At 38.6% G+C, this 19,602-nt stretch overlaps 1 protein-coding gene and 1 long non-coding RNA gene across 3 annotated transcripts in view; one reads left to right on the top strand and one right to left on the bottom strand.

The window, feature by feature from the left end:
* Positions 1–5,017, top strand: part of LOC137200344 (uncharacterized) — a 29,513-nt gene extending 24,496 nt beyond the window's left edge. The window contains exon 4 of one of the 2 annotated variants that reach the window (XR_010931945.1): positions 4,941–5,017. This is a non-coding gene — a long non-coding RNA (uncharacterized lncRNA). Of the gene's footprint in view, positions 1–483; positions 3,579–4,940 lie in introns of those variants that run through there. The other variant, XR_010931946.1, reaches the window with a different exon arrangement.
* si:dkey-33c12.4 (uncharacterized protein LOC560112 homolog) lies at positions 4,203–18,141 on the bottom strand. The gene is made up of 18 exons (XM_067615073.1): positions 17,959–18,141; positions 17,625–17,674; positions 16,420–16,495; positions 15,413–15,558; positions 15,168–15,251; positions 14,980–15,036; positions 14,673–14,873; positions 13,918–14,121; positions 13,602–13,656; positions 13,404–13,494; positions 13,175–13,316; positions 12,866–12,970; positions 11,616–11,724; positions 11,328–11,523; positions 10,575–10,649; positions 9,982–10,084; positions 8,551–8,657; positions 4,203–7,803 (listed from the first exon to the last, which is right to left on the bottom strand). The coding sequence occupies exons 1-18, from the start codon at positions 17,984–17,986 to the stop codon at positions 7,668–7,670; spliced, it is 1,965 nt and encodes a 654-aa protein (XP_067471174.1). The 5' UTR covers positions 17,987–18,141; the 3' UTR covers positions 4,203–7,667.
* Between the last annotated feature and the right edge of the window lie 1,461 nt (positions 18,142–19,602).

Here is a 19,602-nt window from a genome sequence, read left to right as displayed (position 1 = left end):
TACAGTACCCATGTTCATGGTAATAAAGGAACAGGTCACCCAGTGCAACGATGTGGCTCATTGTTTTTTTTTTTAATAGTTTTTTGGACAACAACAGAGGTCTGTGGCACAGAGGAATAACAAATCTATATATCAGACTTTGGATGCACAGACAAAATTTAGTACTTAAGATCAATTCATTGCTGGTTTTGGTCTTTTCATGGGATTTGTTGTAATTTATGTGTGGTGAGGGCTCACAACACTGATGAAAGCTCCCTTTAAAAGTTCTATGTTATTACTTTACCAAAAAGTACAATATTTAGAGCCCAAATTGGCTCTTTGTCAGGCACAGAGGTACCAATACCTCAATACTGCAACTAACGATTATTTTCATTATCAATTAATCTGCTGATTATTTTCTCAATTTATCGTTTGGTCTGTAAAATGTCAGTATAGACAGTATAGAATATCAGCAAACTTATCCTTTAATGATCTTCTCTGCAGGTCTTTTTGTGCTTTCTGACTGAGGAACAAACGATGTCCAAACAAGACTGTTTGCTGACCTGCACACAAACAGGATTCAGATATCCTTGCACATATTCTTGTTTGTAAAAAAAAAAGAGAGGTTTTTCTCTGTGCATGCACAAGTGTTTCTGCACCACTGGATGATGACACTGTCAGGACATCTTTGTTTTCTGCTCTCTCCTCCTTTGTAAACAGTACACAACCCAACAAGTGCGAAACAAACCTGAGAAAAGCTTTCATCTCTTGTGTGACATCAGATAACAGGCGACTGCCCTCACTCATTTCTCATTTCCAACAGACGGGACCCAAATGTCTTCAGCATACTTTGCCATCATTACGATCTCGGGGAGTTTTTTTGTTTTTTTTATCAAGGAAGTCAAACAACAGAATGGTCTTGTTTGAGTTAGTCTAAGCTCGCTTTTGTTCTCCTTGAAGAAGGTCAACCAGACCAACAGTATCTCATTTGCCGCTGCTGCCTTTAAGCTCTGAGTTTATCTTCATTCAAATTACTAACAACAAAGCGCTAAGGGCACGTTTTGCTAATAGAACAGGACACATTGATTCTCTTCTTGGCTCATATCTAAAATGTTAATCAATACACAGAGAGCTTGTGGCTTCTCCTTGGAGGAATGTGCAACAATGAGCTGATCAAGAGTCTTCACACAGTGTCCCCAGACGCTGGAGGGTTTTTTTTGTTTTTTTTCCCTCTTCTATTGAATGGATGACTGACTGAATGTTCTTTTGGGAAACTACACAGCTGAAGGGTTTTGTTCCAAAATCAGTTTTAAACATGACACCGACACTTACAAAATGACTCATAGCAGAAGTGAAAAGAAACATGGTAGGCTGTAGTTTCAAGATAAGTTTTGCTTCAAAGGAAAATTCCACTCAAAAGAAATGTAAATACCATATAACAGTAAAAAACTATCAGAGCTAAAATCCAACCAGTAAAATCATAAACCGGTATTTTGCATCGATATTCAACAGTCAAAATGAGAGTTGCAACTCTTGACACATATTCTAGTCTGTTTCCTGCTACTGTGGGTGAACAACACAAACTCTGTGACTCTTCTTACAATGAATTTCTCCCTTTAACTTGCTCTTAATATACTACCTCTCCTCCTGTATGTTGACTCTAATCTACTGGATGTATAATCTATGGCTGAATGCTGCATTATTAGGTACATTCTCAGAGGAAAAACACATTCTGGGAGACATGAGAAATGACTGAACCGTTGCAGAAGTAAAACAGGTAGTTTTATGTACATCATAAAAGTAAAATTACATCAAATATTGATGACAGCTGTGTACTGGGTAAACTTTCCCTGTATATCCTTTTTATGCAAATGCTAACTGAATATTTTAGAGATACTCAATGATAAACTTCTGGTAATGCTTTATTGTTTTTAGAGTGGAAATAATCTTTGAATCTCTCATGAAATTATGTAATAATGCAGTTTGGGTTATCACACTCTGAACTAAATCTTCCAGCTACTGAGCTCATATTGTTCTTTAGAGCTTTACTAAACTCAGGGATAGAAACAACAAAGTCATTAGGATTCCTCCACTGGGGGACCATCAGTGTCAGTACATAATGTCAAAGCCATCCATGCAGTAGTTGGTGAGATATTTCAGTCTGGATCAAGGCGGTGGACTGACCAACACTTCATCAAATACAACTTTTTGACAATTCATTCTTTTCTAATTGACTAGTGAAATATTATGCTTGTTGTTTCAGCTGTAAATATAAACATTTCAACTAGCTCTCCAGGTTTTCCGTTGACAGTGGGAACCTCAGTGATGAAGTTATCCATCTCGGCGTGTCCCTCTGCCACAGGGGAAGCCGAGATACAGATGGCCTCTTTCTGCTTGTTGCTCCTGAAAATCATCCTTCTTATAATCCGTCCATTAATCACAATCATAAACGGCAGGTGAACAGTAGGCTCCGGTTAATGTGCAACGGTGACAGTTGGACGGTGTAAATGTTTGGCGGGAGAGGTGGAGCTGCGATGTTTACTTCTTAGTGCAAGGGGAGGCTTCTGCACAACTGGAGCCAAAATCTTACTGCACACATCACCTAAACTCTTGCAGTGCGGTTTCCAGGACAAAGACAGAAAAAAAAAAGCCTTTTTATGGTGTAACTGGGACACGGAGTTACAGTTGAAGAGGGGGGGGTAAACAACAGTGTAAGGGGGTAGATGTGCCCCTGCATGCAAGCCACCGAGGAACCCGTGGTCCATGTGCACGTCTGAATGATGATTAACTGTAATTACCTAAGCAGTACCTGGCCTGCATGCCAGGAGGCAGCCTAAGATTAATGGGGCTCTGCTGAAAACGGAACAAAAGCTCACATTTCCGAGGTAATGAATCGCTCTGGTACTAAGGCGTCTTCACATGGTGCGCTCAGGCCCCCAGGGAGGTTCATTACAACGGGAGGAATAGATGGATCCTCTGCAGCATTTTCAAACAGGGAAAGCAAGCAGGAGGAAGTCTTAAATCGTCCCAGACATCCTGGTCGCTACTCAGCCTCTATAACCAGAAGAGAGATAAAAAGCCTCCTCACTGCTTCTTAAATAGCTGGTAAACATTACGCAGCAAAGCATCTTGTTTGCTTTGTCTCTCGTACAAAAAGGTGTGTTAACAATAAAGCACGGCTCAGTGCAAACTGGTTAAGTAGTGAAGATAAATTCTACCGCGTGACAAGAATCAGCAGTGAATTATATTTCCTTACCCATTCATAAACACCAGTCGTCTTTAATGGAGGACTTTAACGGGGCTGACATGCCACTTAACAATATCTGTATTAAAGGAAGCAGGTTTCATTTGTACAGGAAACACTCAGTTTGGTAAAGCCCGGAGGGTAAAGTTTTATTACAAGTGTCTCCTGTTATAAATCACTGTCCCAGGAATAACCCGCAGATTAATGGTGACATTATTTTGTTGGGTATTGTAGAGGTTAACCTATGGTTTCTGGAAAATGAATGACACTAAACGGAAGACAGCCATTGGGCAACATGTGAAAGAGGCCCCGGGAGTCCATGTGGGATTTAACATTAAGAGTTCTGCAGGAATGAAGATTGGTGATGTGTGGAAATGGGCATCAATTATTGGAAGTCAAACTCCTTGAGGCAACAATAAGAGGATTTACAGGCTGACATTTTTCATGCCCTTGAACATGTTACCTACAGATATTTATGTCAATAGCGAGATGAAATACAACCTGACTGGAGGTTTTAATGATTGCAGTGCACACAGGCCGGCCCCATATTTCTCCCCCCCCCCCATTAAGTCACGTAAATACTTGAAGGAAACACAAGTTGAGGCATGCCCAGCTTTACATCACGGTGTGTACAGAGGTGCCTTGAAAACCCAAAGGCCCTTTTTTGTTTACAAGCCTCTAATCATGTTAATGACACTTTGCTCCCATATTGGCTATTTCTCAATCGATCACAGTGACAGAGACCAAAATAAAGTGACAACTCTCAGGATTTGTGCCTGTGCACGTCTGAAGGAGATGAAAGAGACACGAGATTCAACCTTTAAACTGCCATTTATCAGTGAAGACAACAAAGAGAGTCAATGCCATTATCCTCCCTGACAACCTGCAGTCTCTGTGTGAACATCACCATGCATATATACACATAAAAACATGCTCACTTGAATCATTTATTCAAATGAAAAACAAACAAGAACATATATTATGGATGCAGACAGTTTTACTGGACATACTTTATGTGCAGGAGACAGAAAGTATAGACCATACCAGTGTTTTTACATGTTTTAATACAATGATTTTAAATCTTAATGTTACTCCTGAAGATTGTTAAAAGCAGCCTGTAACGTTTTAGATGCCTTTCCTTTTCTCCAGGAAACCACTGGAAGAAAAAAAAACTACAGTTTTAAGTCTACAAGTTGAGTTTCTCACCACAGTATGAATGGAATCCAATTCACATTAAACCTCTGTAATGACATTTAATATGCATTTGAATATAATTCAACTGAATGGTTGTGAATGGGCTCCATGTCAAACCACTGATACTGTCCTTTGAATGATCCATCAAATCATCTACACATAAAAACGTGTGTATTTGTACAGCAGTGTTGGGACAATGAGGACATTTTTAATCTTCCGTAGGTCTCGGTTTAAGGCCTACAGCGGGTTATCAGAGATGTGTTCATCAAGAATAGACAAAAGACTTTTCCTCTTCGCCTATTTCTTAGCAATAGATACTCCACAACCAGGAATGACAGTATGAACAAAAGGCTAGACATTAATTTATCTTCCCTATATGATCCCGATGCAAATGAGGAAAATGAAAGCAAGCAATCAATTCCCTAATTGGGTTTGCGCTATTTTAACTTGTTAAGGGGGCCTCTGTCTAGATTAACGGGAAGGTCAATTCCTCATTGTGACAATTACTGTATTCATTTCACAGTGCAACAAAGGAATCCAGCAAAAGGTTGGGAAGAGACGGCAGTTAACCAGACGCTTCCCCATTGTTTGAGTCTGCCATCACAACATCTTGTTGATCTCGCTTAGAAAGACAATAGTTTGAAATAAAGCATGTTATGGGTCTCTTTTCAAAATGTTGGTTATCTTAGCATTTTTATTTGCAAATGAGATCTTCTGGTAGCAACATTTCCCCAAAAATGAAAATCTTGATATTATGAAGTTAAGATACCTAACATGTTTTTTTTTTTCCAATCTAAGTGTTGCTCCAAAATGTGCACACTGCCATGTTTGAAGTGTCATTCTTTTAAAAAGAGGCCAAGCAAACAGCAGCAGCCCTGCTGGGAGGGTTATGAACTTGGAGCGGAGCCTGCAAGCCGAGCAGCTGCAAAGCCTTAGCGGAGCATTTATTTTAGCTTCCTGAGAAGCAAATCAGTCTGTTGATATACAGCGTGAGTCAGCTACTCCCTCACGTCACATCAATAGTTTATTTACCAGCGGGGAGAAACCATAGAATTAGAATAAAAATTACATTATGTATCCCTCGCTAAAAAGCACCGCATTCAATTACTTCAACTGAAAAACTTCTCGAGGGGGTGTGAGGAGGATTTTTCTTTTTGCTGCATAGACATTAAAAAGCAAAGAGTGGGAGAGAAACATGTCATTTGTGCTGGTTAATTTCTGTTACTATGTTTTCTTGTTTTCTTCCTGTTGGGAAAGAGAGAGAGAGAGAGAGAGAGAGATGTTTTAAAAGCTCTGCAGCCTTTTAACAAGATGCACTTAATCTTCCTTGTGTTTGCTTTAGTTAAGTAAGGGATTGGCTTTGCTTTGTCCGGACCCAGAGTGGCGGGATGTTGATTCTTGCCGGTGTGTGAACCCTAACCTCTTATCAGTCTTTATCTGCATTTGAACAAGTTTCTAGTAAAGCAAAGCAAAGCGGACCAATAAGATTAAATATAGGTCCATTTTGCAAGTCGGTAATGTATCAACCGCATGTCCCAGCGCTGCCTATGGGTTCAACTAGAGTTCATGGTATTAGTATTACAGCCTTTCATGCTCTCAAATCTCACACAGATCAAAAGGGCTTTGTGAGGTATGCCACCATCAGCCAATTAATGCCCACGAGTACAGCTGCTCTGCCCGTAAAGTCAAGACTAAGCACTTTTCACAGCTAAACGCTTCAACTTTTTTCGTCACTCCAACCTCGTTTTAAGGTAATTATTCAGCTCTTTGGGAAGGTTTTGTAATTCACACCCCAAACATTGCGTAACAGGAGTCACAAAAAGTGACCTTGACTTGCCTTGAGTCAAATAACAAACCTGCAGGGCTTTAGCAAAGAGGGATCTGCACAAATCCTACCCACATTAACAGCCAGGAGACAGTCAGGTAGATTGAAGTGAGGCATTTTAGGCTTAAAGAACCTCGCTTTAGATAAAATCTCATGGACAATAGTTACTCTTCAGGCATTTAACTTGTACTTTAAAAAAAAAAAAAAAAAAAAAAAAAAAGGCTCACCTAAAGCGAATACAGAGGGCTTCAGTGTCTCATTCAAGGACATTGCAACAGGATACACAGCTGCAACAGGATTAATCTGGTGTTTTGGTGGCGGGACAGCAACAAACCACTGGGCCTCTCATCTTCAAGTCATGGCTTCCTCTGACCTCCGTGCGAGATCTCAAATTACACCGGGATGCACGCTGAGGCTTTAATAATCCCGCTCACAAATCATGCTATAGCCTTATTCTGCTCACCATCAGGCTGACTTTATTATTCTTTGTAGTGAGTCATATCCAAGCTCATCTGTAACGCCCCTCCTACACAATGTCTTTGGTCATGTACTGTTTATATTAATGTTTATGGCATGATGTTGATGAAACAAAGTTGAGGCTTTAATTCCTCCTCTGGGCCTGATAAAACTGAATCCACAGTGCTACTAAAAGGCACTTATTGTATGACCGTTTGTGTCCAAACATCAATAAACAGATTCTCCAGCAGACCGGACATGGTAAGATTTATAAATATTTACATGACTATTAAACAGAACCATTGCCCCCCCCCCCCCCCCACACCTTTAACATGCCTCATGTTCTAGCAACCTGATCACAGAGCACAGACTCACAAATTAAACATAGCACGTTAAAAGTGCTGGTAGTATAACCAGTCATGAATCACAGCCTTTAAAATAAAAGCACAACAGATTGGGAGCCCTGAAGAAAAAGGCATAAAGATGATGCTGCCACCTAGTGGTGACAGAAAATCAACAGAAAAAAAATCTGTTGATTTTAAAACAATGCAATGCAAAAAAATTATAAGTGTTTTAACACAATCTTTAAACAGATTAGATTACAATTAATTACTGACAAAAGCCAAAGGCAAAGAAATGCTCAAAGCTTGATGTACATTTTTAAGTTACCCACTGTATAAAAAGGCACATTAATTATTAATATAGTAGACTAATATAATGTCATCTGGTGTGAACTTTGTATTCTTATATGTGGTGGGCCTTCATGGTGCAAACATTTCCAAACATGCAACAGAATGTCAAATCCAAACCGTGTTCTTGTATTTGTAACTGAACAAGAAGCAGAACCAAAACCAAAAGTGGGTGAATGAGAATCCGTTTAGTTTGGCACCACCACTGCATCAGATTTCAGAGGAAACATCGCATGCTTGTTATTAAATCTTGGCCTTTTTTTTTTTTTTTAAAGTTCCTCTACATGTGATTAGTTCCCAGTCTACTGGTGAATTTTTCCTTGTCAATATTCTTGTGTTCTGGGACGTGTTTGTAGGTGCAGTCCTGCCTTGTGCAGCCTGTGGTCCTCCAGAAAAAGCATTCCTTCTTGAACATGCTGCAACAAAAAGAGATTCAGATTAGAGATTCAGTATTTGAAAGCTACATTTTACTTTGTTTTGTTTTTTTCATTGGCCTGAAATGACAGGGTCACTTTTCACTTCTAAATAATGGTAACAAATAAGCAAAATAACTACTATGGACAGAACACTAGTTTTGTAGAAATGATTAACTATGTTATATTAAGTATGTCATTAATCCCATCATCAATCATCTGCAGGTCCTCAGAGTGCAAAGTTAACTGTCAGTTAAATCCTACACATACAGTACACACCCTCTGTGATTCAGTGTTGTGAAACGACGATAAAATGTGACAAAGATAAGTAAAATGTCTTGTGAAATGTTTCTAAAATGTGTTGCCAAAGTGAAACACTCACAAGAGGAAAGTTACTCCAAAAAGAGAGAGAGGCATGGTGGCTTTCAGTTCTACTGTAAAACCATCATTAAGAGCTGGTGGAGGTGGCAGGTAAACACCAGTTCATACATACCAGGTGTGCCAGCTGATTGTTCACATGTATCAATTAGGCTGTTGTCCCTGACCTAACCTGTTTATGAAATTCAACAACAACACAGACTAAACACTTAAAGCTCACATTAGCTTTGGGGCCTTTCAACCCAGTGCTGAAGAAAGGTTTATACCTCTACCTGCTCCTCATGCACCATGCATCCGTCCTTCTTGGAGTAACTTTACTCTTGTATGTGCTAAATATTAATGGATGTGAAACACGGAGTAACATGTTCTTACCCGGGGCGGGAAGAGGGTTCGGTGGCTGCTGATTTGGACATACCCAGTCCAGTGGGTATTTTGTTGGGATATCGCACGGACAGAGGAGCTCCCTCTACCACCATTCCCTGAGGAAGAAACAGAAAGTTAACATCTGCACAACGTATTAGCCTTTTTTTTGTCAATTTTTTGAACAAAAAGGTACTAATTTGAAACTAACTAAACTAACTCCTGAGCAAACCTGGACCCCTATTCTTTATTCTGGACTCCAGAACAGTCATTAAGACCAGTGGATACTCCACTCACAAACACTCACACTGTGTATCTTTGTCAGCTATACAAAGTCACTATTTATTCATCACAGCTTGAAAAACATTCATTATTTATGCACCGTTTTACACAGCGGTGCACAAAAGCAGTCAGTGTGACCAAACATGTGTTGAAACAGCGGCCAAAGTACAAGAAAAGCTCGACTTTGTACAGTTTTCAGTTACGCCTTGTTAACATACTGCATAGTGAAAAACACGAGAGAAGCGAATGATAATATTTATGTCAGACTTGACTCATATGAGTCATATGATGAGGAAAAATAATGGTTGGTCCAGGTTAACAATTGGATTGTTTTAGAGAGTGAAAAGAGCTGCAGTTCTTCGTCACTGCTTTAATAACACACAATCAAAAAAGGTTTCTCACTATTCTCCAACTTCCTGCTCTACTTGGAAAACAATTATGAACGTTGTTGTATCCAGCACCTGTCCCGCTGAGGTTCTGTGGTTGCGACTATGACTACTCCGACTTATTCGTGAAAAACAACTCAGAGTTTTCTGGTTTATTTCTTTCTCACTTTTCACTTGTTACCTTTTTATATTCATCTGTGAATTAAATCATTTTGCTTTTGCTGCCTGTAACTGTGGCTGAAGATATGTTCAATGTAATGAACACTTTACTGCTGACTGTGACTGGGCAACATATCTTTCAACTAGGTCACACCACTCCCTGAATGGAGATTACTGTTTATAACAAGACGTTAGAGAAGAAAAAAAAAAAAAAAAAAAAAAAAAAAAAGTACACACATCCAAAAAACCCCAGCAGGTGCTGAACTAAACACCGTGCTAAAAGAAGAATCTGCACATTTTCTCTTCTGCTCTTTTATCTACTGTTACTGAGCAACATTTCCATCAAACAAATGGAAATTTTGCATAGCAACAGTAAATTAAAGAACCATTATGGAAGCAGAGAACAGTTTGCATGTTCTACAACAAGATATTACATAGCAACAGATTTATTAACACATATATTCTATGTACGTCATGAACCAATCATTTCAGAAATCCAGATGTTTAAGCTTATTTTTCAGTTTCAGCAGCTGTAAGTGGTTCAAGATTCAAACATCCACTAAACACCTGAAAATATAAGATGTATGTATGTCATTAAAAGTGAACGGACACATACGTTTATACACTGGATGGCTGTGTCACAGTCTTCTTTTTTGGTGTAGTTCACAAAGGCACATTGGTGTTCCAGCAGCATCTTGATGCTGTAGACCGTCCCGGCTCTGAGAGAGAGAGAGAGAGAGAACATGAAGCACAGAGCTGAACAAACTGGAGTAAATCTTTAATATCCCTGCAGGGCAGAGAGTCAGTGAGGGCCAATACACACAAAACACCATTTCAACAGCAATAATACATATAGTAGTACTCTCAAGCTAACACGCTAACAGCCTTCTGATGATCAAATCCCAAGAACACAGCATCAGTATTATGTGTGTGTGTGTGTGTGTGTGTGTGTTTGTTTTATCTTAAATATTTGATGGAATCTAAATCACAGGAAAATCCAGAAACTCAAACTGTTTAATACTTTAGAACTTGATCTTAAAGGCTTTTTCTTTCTGCTTTGCCATTTTATTCTACACACTTTGCTGTTTTTTCATTCTTTCTATCCTTTGTTTACTGGAAAACATCTGATTCTGATGAAGTGCTGAATGTGACAAAACCAAACAAAAACACGCTCAGAGGTGTGAAGGAGATCAAACTGTGTTACTTCACCTGCTGAAGAGCTCGTGGAGTGTTGCGTAGGTGACGGCAGGCGCCAAAGATCCAACCCAAATGGGGAAAAGCTCCCTTTATATAAGAGTTAAAAATCAATTAGTCTAAAATTCTGTTCTGATTAGCCTGCCTGCTTAAAACATTAAAATAAGAGCTGCAACAATTAGTCAGTTAAACAATTGACAGAAAATTAACCAGATTTTGATAATTGAATCATCGTTTTAGTATCTTTTTAAGCAAAAATGTTAAAGATTTGCTGGTTTCTGCTTCTCAGATGTGATGATTTGATGCTTTTTTGTGGTACATGATAGTAAATTGGAATATTCTTGGTTTTTGGACTGTTGAAAACATTATCAGTGACTCTGGAAAATTATAACCACAATTTTTTGACATTTTATAGACAAAAAAATTAATCGAGACAATAATTGGCAAATTAATCGATAAAGAAATAATCCTTAGTTGAAATCCTGCAGAAACATCTAGTCTGGCTTAATGGCAAAAAGGATAGTCACAATAAATTCAGTAAATGTTTCGGTTGAAGAACGTTACAGAGAAACAAAAGGTCTGAAAATGTGAAAACATCACCTGCAAACTGATTGGTTGCATGCAAAAAAACTCCCAGTTTAATATTGAGGTTCGTGTTACTTTCATTTTAGTTTCATCCAGTTAAAAATAGTTTAATTTAAGACTATGTACCACAAAAAACGTTTTGTATTAAAGTGGATGGAACTATTGTCACACAAATAAACTCACGGTTTCACAGAGCTCCTGGACAGAGGGGTCGGCGACAGAGAGTTGGATCTGCTTTGTCCGAAACCATCAGACTCTTTGATCTGCTGCGTTCTAGGACGGCTCGTCTGTATTCCACAGACGATCCACTGTCCGTCCTCGTCTTCGTCTTCCCGCTGCACCACCGGCTGCTCCATGTTGTCTCTACTGGCACCGGCGTCTGAAAAGAGCAAACAAACAGTATGAGAGTCCAAACACGAGGACATCACTGAAGCCACTTTCCAATGTTGAGAAACATTTTGTCAGCTTTACCTCTGGGAACTCGACTACTGTCACCGCCAAACAGCGCTTCCACAGCTTCCTCCAGCGTGGCGTGTGTTTTCAAGGCCTCAGAGCTCTGCCCCCAAGAGAAACCCATTTCCTAAAAAGAAAGACAACCTCAGCTGACATGATACCAACATACAGACATTAAACTGATACACTGACTTGGTTTACAGCCTCTTTTCATGGCAGACATTTTGACTTGTCATAGTAGGAACAGCACAAGTGTTACTAGTAACATTAATGACGGCTCTGTCCCAGTAAACCATGACAGTTACCCCATTTACACCTGGCATTAAACTGTGATTTGCATCTGAATGTGTTATAGTAAACACACTCAAAACACATTGTGATCAGAATGTGATCGGAACAGCCAGACCATATTTGGAGGAGGTCAGGCTCGTATTGTGATTGGATCTCAGCCAGTGTAAATACAATCCATACAGCATGACCACATTCATAAGAACATCATCATCTCAGTAAATTGAAAGGTCACCTAGCTCCGCCTCTGCCTGCTGGCTAAAGCAAAATCTAGAAGTCCCTAGAAGTATTCCCTCATAAAGAAGTGATTTAGAGATGAACGACGTCCGTTCGTGACAGCGGTTTCCTCGTTGTGGGAGGCGCCGTGTTTGCTGTTAAACCTGTCTGCCAACCACACCCTGCTGATTTGTATATTGAGATCTGATGGCAGCCACATTTTAATACCAGGTGTAAATGCAAAGTCCCATTGATGGGATGTCATTATCAAGATAATGTATCCAGAAACAGATCACATGTTAATACCAGGTGTAAATGGGGAACTGGATGAAACCAGTACGCTACTGTCTAAATGTCAGGTCAGAATCTCCTCATTACGATAATGCTGATATGAAATGAACTCAAAGCATAAAACACGATCTGAAACTACTGTGTAAATATAAACTCAACAGTAAAAACACAAATCCAATTGCTACAGCTGTGAGTAAACGTTCTGTCTGAAGAAAATTTGGAAGTTAAACAGCTTTCTGGATGCTGATGTTCAAATATTTACCATATTCTTCTGGAGCCAACAAACAGCAGCAGCTTTCATACCAGCTGTGGATGTCTTTAGGTTTTCTACTCAGCCACTGTGGTGAGTAACTGTCTTTTTTTTTTTTTTTTTTTCTCCTCACCATTCGGCGGTTTCCCCTTCTTGTTCTAAAAACACAAGGTTATTTTTTGCCTTGTAAACTGTTGTTCTCTTCCTGTTGAGCTCTTCCTACCATGAGGTGCAACGTCTGTGCTCGTTTCAGCTCCTGCGTGGCTTCCAGACTCTTGCTGTCCAGCTTCAGCACCTCCTTATAGACCAGCGAGGCCTCGTAGTATCTCTGGAGAGGATTTTGCCATTAATATTTAACTGTAACGTCACATTTAACTCTTGACTTCAAACAAAAATATAAACATAGCAGAGTTTTATGCAGGTTTTACAATATTAAGTGTGTTTTTCAGATGCAACATTAAGAGAAACTGTACATTAAAATAAAACATTATGTAGCAGCAGAGTATAAGAAGGATTAACAGCAGTGATTTACCTTGAGCCCGCAGAGAGCTTTCCCTTTCCTAAATAAACCTTTCACCCAGTTCGGCTCCATGGAGAGTGCTAGATCAGCATCCCTGAGAGCGTTTTCATACTGCTGCATCCTTTCATAGCAGAGCGACCGATTTCCAAATAATCTGAAACACAAATAAATCACCGTCATTAACAGTCAGCGCCGCCGGATGCTTTAACGTACAGTAGGCTCGAGTCCATTTAGTCCTTACTTAAATTCCTTCGGGTTGTATTTAATGGCGTCAGTAAAGCATTTCACCGCCACCCCGTACTGTCCCGAAGCAGCCAAACGATTTCCAATACCTGGAAGGAAGGCCAAAGACATTCGCTTCAGTGCTTTCATTTTTTTTTTTTTTTGTTACATCAAAGTCTCCATGAAAAGATGTTGATGGAAAAAAAAAATCATTTACCTGCCAGCTCTCTACTTCTTTTTGCATACTCCTCTGCAGTAGGATCCATTGTTTTCTGTTCAAATCAATGTTACTGTGTTAGTCTAGCATGTCGGGCTCTGCAGGAAACACTGAATTTGCATGTGACTTTCTGTCAAACACCAGGTTATGATTTAATCAAGAAGTGACTGTTTGACCACACAGACATATACAGAGATATTTTTATACAAGAAAATATTTGTGTACTTGTGTGATAAAATATCAGGTTTTTATCCAGTATTTCAACCACAGCATTTATATTTGAATAACAGATGTTAGTATCTTAAAGAAATTCCACCTCTTTAATGTTTTCTTGTTTCTCTTCCTTTTTCTTTTGAACTTCAGGTTGTTTCTCCACAACTTTTGACTTTTCCTCTTCGGGCTGCTGAACCTCTGGTAATTTACTTTTTTCCTTTTTCCTCTCCGTCGCAGGCGTCTGGTTATGCGTCTCCTCAGGCGCCGATTCAGCAGTAGAAGCATATGAATTATTTAAATTCAAATCCTGTTGAGATTAACGAGACAGGAGGCGGTCGTTTTAAGATAATCATCTGCAAACTACTCTGAGGAGAATTTCAAGTCATACCCGTAATTACGATGGAAGAACAGGCAGCGTTATGTCGTTCAGCAAAGACTGTGACATGAACAGATGATAATAAGATACGGCCTCATGTCCTCCATTCAAATCCAGCCTGGGACCTTTGTTACAGTCTCTCTACTCTCCCAATTTAATAAAAGATATAAAATGTCTCTTTTAGAAGACAGCTGCTTCCTGCATCATGTTGTGAAACCAGGACTGTTTATCTGGCATCACCTCAAAATATTTTCCAAAGCTATTTATGAAACTTTGCTTTCAGCATAATGTCACATTGTGAAAGTTTGAAGATGACATTCAACCTTGCAAGATTAGGTCACATCCATCAAATGACTCAAGACACAATATCTGTCCTTGGCTAAAAATAATTACACTTTTTTTCCTTTAAGTTCCCCTTTCTGTTCAAAGAGTCATGTTGCTTCACAGCGCAACACAAACAGAAATATTCATTCCTCACAAACCTTTTGCTCTCCATCTTCTTTTTTATTCATCTTCACAAGACTTTCTTCTTTATTTTTCCCGCTGCTCTCATCAGATCCAGGGACCTCACTTTCATTTGGAGTTTTACTGGATTCTGGAGATTCAGTTGCTTCTGCGTTACTTTCAATAATAGGGTTTTCTTCTTGATTCTCTGAGGAGTCGGACTTGCCTTGTTCCTCCTCCTGAAATTACAAATAACCATGTTTAAAAAAAATAGTCTTGCTGCCTGGATGTTATTTCCAGACTTTTAATTGTAATTCACAGCAAGACGAGTAAAACAAGACTTACAGGTAAAATGTCTTTAACTGCGTTCTCCTTTTCTAGCCGCTTTTTCTGTTTTTTACGCTGTTAACAGAAGAAAATGTGTTGTGAGCTGCAGACAAAACACCAACCAGTGGGGGGGATATTATATTAGAAGATATTATATTACAATATTGTAATATAATATAATAATGTAATATAATGCCAACACTGACCATTTTCTTACGCTTGTTCTTCTCTGTTTTGTCCTTACGTCGTTCCTCTTCTTCTATCAATTCTTTTGCATGTTTTTCAGCCTCCTGAAAAAGGAATCTGTGTGTTAGACGATGTTCTGTAATGAGGATAAATATACTTTAAAAAATAATTTGTCTTATTACATTTATTTTCCTCAAGTTGCAGACGCCAATCAGAAAGTTACAAAGTTACAGAACAGAAATAACTTCTTTAACTTCATCCTTACCTCATCAGTGAGCTGTCTTATTCGTGGATGTGGTTCTAAAGCTCTGTTAGGAGCCATTGGTGGATAAAACTCATCATCGTCATCCTCGTCAGAATAAATTATTTCATTCTCCAGCTCTGCGTCAAGGCCTCTAAAAATATCTAAACCTGCAAGATATGACAAAAAAATACAAAAAAAAAAGGTTCCATTCATTTATTGTAATTCTCATTCGTTTCATCTTTTCGTGGTGTTGAAATTCAATAATCTCTACAAACATTTATATTATTATTATTAGTTGTACGTGTGGCTGTAAACTTTTCTCAATCTGAAAGTGAGTCACATCCCATCCCACATCCTCTTTGCTTCACTCTTCTGATTGTGTTCACTAGAAATGTAGTCAGATCCCAGACTCCACTGCCAAAGACTTTCCACAAACAGAGAGCAGTAAGGCAACATTAAACGAAACGCCATCTTTGTTTGGACTACACTTGAAGAAAGTGATAGCCCTCTAAACCCTCATGTTTGGTTCTCATACATAGTTTCAGATTACCTAACAGAGATATTTTAGCTAGAAGTGATGAAACATGATGTCACATAGCAGGATGTGCATCTTATGGTTACAGTTTTTATGAGCCACTAAGTGGAAACTTAACAGTCCACACCCAAACATTTCAAAGTCCACTAGAGAGTAAACCTGCTGTGTTTGAGGTGCACAAAATAATTTGAGGACATGATATCTCCTTGTTCAGATTTCTCGCCATCAGCTGAAAACGTAACACGTGTTCACAGAAAAGAAAGGATCCTCAGAGGGATTCAGGAACTGACTAAGAAGGCAGTATATTTGAGTTAATCTGCTACTGGTCTGTCTGACATCCATCATCTTTGAGGAATAAAACAAAATCAACTTTATGTACTTGTGCAGTTAGAGTGAGCACTGGTTAACTAATCTATTTTGTTTCAATGGTTTTAAATCCAATAATACTGGGTTGTGCTTTATCTCCAGTACGTCATATCAGAAAACGCCTTACCTAATAATCCATTGGCAAAGACATCCATGAAAGAGCCTGCAGAACTACGTCCGCTTAGTAAATCCACCATTGATTCCTGAAAAAGGAGAAAAGTACAGTGACTTAAAATGCATCCAACAAAAGTATTTACTAATTAGTGCTATAACATACTGTGTTCCTTCATATGTTTACTGTGTGTGGCAGCCGTTACCACAAGAGCTGTGAGATAATATAATGATACTGTAATATTGAGACTAGAGGTCCCCTGAGATTCTGCTTTTGTAATATAGAAACCAAAGCAGAAACAAATCAACGATTTAACTGACAAATAACTATTTTGATAACTGATTAATCGTTTCATTCCTTTTTCAAGGAAATACACCAAATATTTGCTGATTTTAACTGCTTTTCTAGGTCATATATTATAGTAAATTGAATATCTTTGAGGTTTCAACCCAAAACAAGGAATTTTAAGAGGTCACCCTGGGCTCTGTGAAATTGTGATGGGCATTTTTTCCTATTTTTGATATGTCATGGACTAAACAATTAATTACAAAAACAATCTGCAAATATTTCAATGAGAATAATCAACATTAGTAGTTAAAACAACAGTCAGGTGTCCATATGAACGCTGTGATCATTCCTCCTGTTCATGTTGGCTATTTAAAGATCGTCTTCAAATGTGCCAAAATCCACAGTGTGTCCACACAGTCTGACACATTTACAGTCTTTTTAGCATCAAATTCCCTCTTTGCGTTTCCCTGTTGAGCTACGGTGGAAGTATAGGAAGAAAAAGAGGGACTTTTGGAATAAGAAGATTGTAACGTTGAAAGATATCTACTTGATTTGACTCAAGCTTCATATTAGCTTAATTTACACTTTTAAATACATTTTTGCAGAGGACTGTGGATTTTGTCCCCCATCACTCATATTGTCAGTGCATTATGAAGAGATCTGATTATGGCAAGAAAACCTATTTCACCTGACTGAAAAATCGTGAACTCACCTATTAGGGATTGTATTATTAGTTTTAAACTAACTTAACTAATGTCAATCAAGCTGACTACTTACCTGGTAACTATGGGAGCTTATGAATAGAGCTACATCACTAAATGTGTTATGAAGCTGCTATCATTTTACCCGCAGAACACCGGTAACTGGAAAAACTCGTTATGGCACAACCATAACACAGTGTGTGTGTTTGCCACACATTGAATCATACTCACGTGTGCGCGCATTATTCTCGAGTTTTCTCTGAATCTGACTGGAGCTCCAGCTGAAAGGTAGAAAAATGTGTACTATTAAAAAATGAATGATCAAACACAGGACTTCATCACAAACATCACAGAGTAATGTTCAAAGTCTGTAGTCGAGGTGATTAGAGTAACTTCGGACACTAATGCTGGTGCTCGTCAAACGTCACCACGTTAGCTCCTGTTAGCTACTGAGCTAACTAGCTAAACATTTGCCGAAATAATGCAGGTCAAATTCTCTCTACCTGAAACTTAGCAACGAATAAGCTACGTAATGATCAACTGCCATCCACTGCTTCTCTCTTACCTTTCACAAGGTCTCTCTTTTTCGGCATCGTGTTAACTTATTTCCTTCTACTGCTGTCCTTCTGTTGTGTTTGACGTTATGTGCTCCGATCTTTTTTACAGATAATTTTTACAGTCAAGTGCGACGACTATTTCCTTCTTTCCGTCTTTGAGCTGTGGCTTTTCTTCTTCTACTTCTTCTTTTTTTTCTTCTTGTTCTTCCTCTTTGAGGTTTGTTGGCGGTTGAATGAATCGGCGCATTACCGCCACCAACTGGTATGGAGTGTGGATCAGAATGTCTAATATTTACAATATCCATCAAAAATAAAGGGAAAAAAACTTATAATTTATCAAATTAGTTAGTCTAAGATACTGAAATAGGATTCGACAACAATTCTTGAGTCTTTTTGTAGAATATCTATCAGATCAAAGTGTACTTTTATCTTTCTGAGGTTTTGAATCAAATGCCTTCTTTCCTCCTCATATTTCTGACAGTGTAACATCAATCACAGTATTCACATCTGCTTGTATAATGTTTAGTTATTTTTAATAGTGTGCTGTTTATTCCACTGTGTCCAAATCTTAGTTTTGATATTATTGTCTCCTGTTCCTTCCCACTCACCTCATTTCTGCCACTTTCCTTTGAACTCTGTAAAACCATCGTCCCTTCATCTCTTCCTCCAATCTGTGGATATTTTCCTGCTCTGACTCAGATGTTTCAGGCTAAAAACCCGCCTATGAGCTTCCTCTTCCTCCATTGTTTTTGGTAGCTTTGACGCTACCGTGCATATCACAGCTTTCCACAGGATAAAAAATGAATAACTTTCACCATACTTCATATTCCTAGATATACCTGTACCTTGGTGGAAAGTAACAAAGTACATTCACTCAATTAATACTGTTGTAAGGTACTTGTACTTTGAGTATTTATATTTGATGCTACTTTATAATTACATTCCACTACATTTCAGAGGGAAATATTGTACTTTTTCTACTCCACTACATTTATCTGACAGCTTAAGTTACTTTTCAGATGAAGATTTGACACAATGGATAATATAACAAACTTTTAAAATACAACACATTGTTAAAGATGAAACCAGTGGTTTCCAACCTTTTTGTCTTTTGACGTCTTACATAAAGCAGTGTGTAGTCGGGGTCACATTTCAGATGTCTATGAGTTGTTAACAGCTCCACCAAATAGTGATTTTTCCCTCTAAACTTCTGTTGTGGAAAACTGAAGAGTTATGATGTAATACATATATACTCTCTAAGCATACATATATTCTTTAAGCACATATATACTCATGTATTCTTAATGTACTAGATATATGTTCTTTCTTTGATTGCTCTATAGATGTCGTTTAAAGCTCATAAAGCCTCTCCTGTTTTTGAAACTGTTAAGCTGACATGACACAGGAGGCGAGTTCGTCCTTTGTAGGGTCAGGCCACCCCCACCACCAGACAAAATCAGAAGTCTGACAAGCATAAACAGACAAAGTAAATAAACCTGTGAGCTACTCTTTATATTATTATGACCAGTGGTGGTGATAGTTATGGGGAGTTAACTGTGACAACAATGAAAGCCAATGAGAGATGTAAGAGGGATCAGGAGATGTGTTCATATCACTGACACTGTATTGCCTGACAGTGTTATTTGCTCTGC

Source organism: Thunnus thynnus, chromosome 16, assembly GCF_963924715.1.
Source record: "Thunnus thynnus chromosome 16, fThuThy2.1, whole genome shotgun sequence".
Lineage (NCBI taxonomy): Eukaryota > Metazoa > Chordata > Actinopteri > Scombriformes > Scombridae > Thunnus > Thunnus thynnus.
This window is presented reverse-complemented; position numbering and strand designations above follow the sequence as displayed.

Bases quoted from the DNA above. Each gene is read 5' to 3' on its own strand.
- si:dkey-33c12.4 (XM_067615073.1), bottom strand. From the start codon at position 17,986: ATGCCGAAAAAGAGAGACCTTGTGAAAG. The intron at 17,675-17,958 runs GTAAGAGAGAAG...TCTACCTTTCAG, and splicing joins AAAGAGAGACCTTGTGAAAG to CTGGAGCTCCAGTCAGATTC. The intron at 11,725-12,865 runs GTAGGAAGAGCT...CTTTCTTTTTAG, and splicing joins CACAGACGTTGCACCTCATG to GAAATGGGTTTCTCTTGGGG.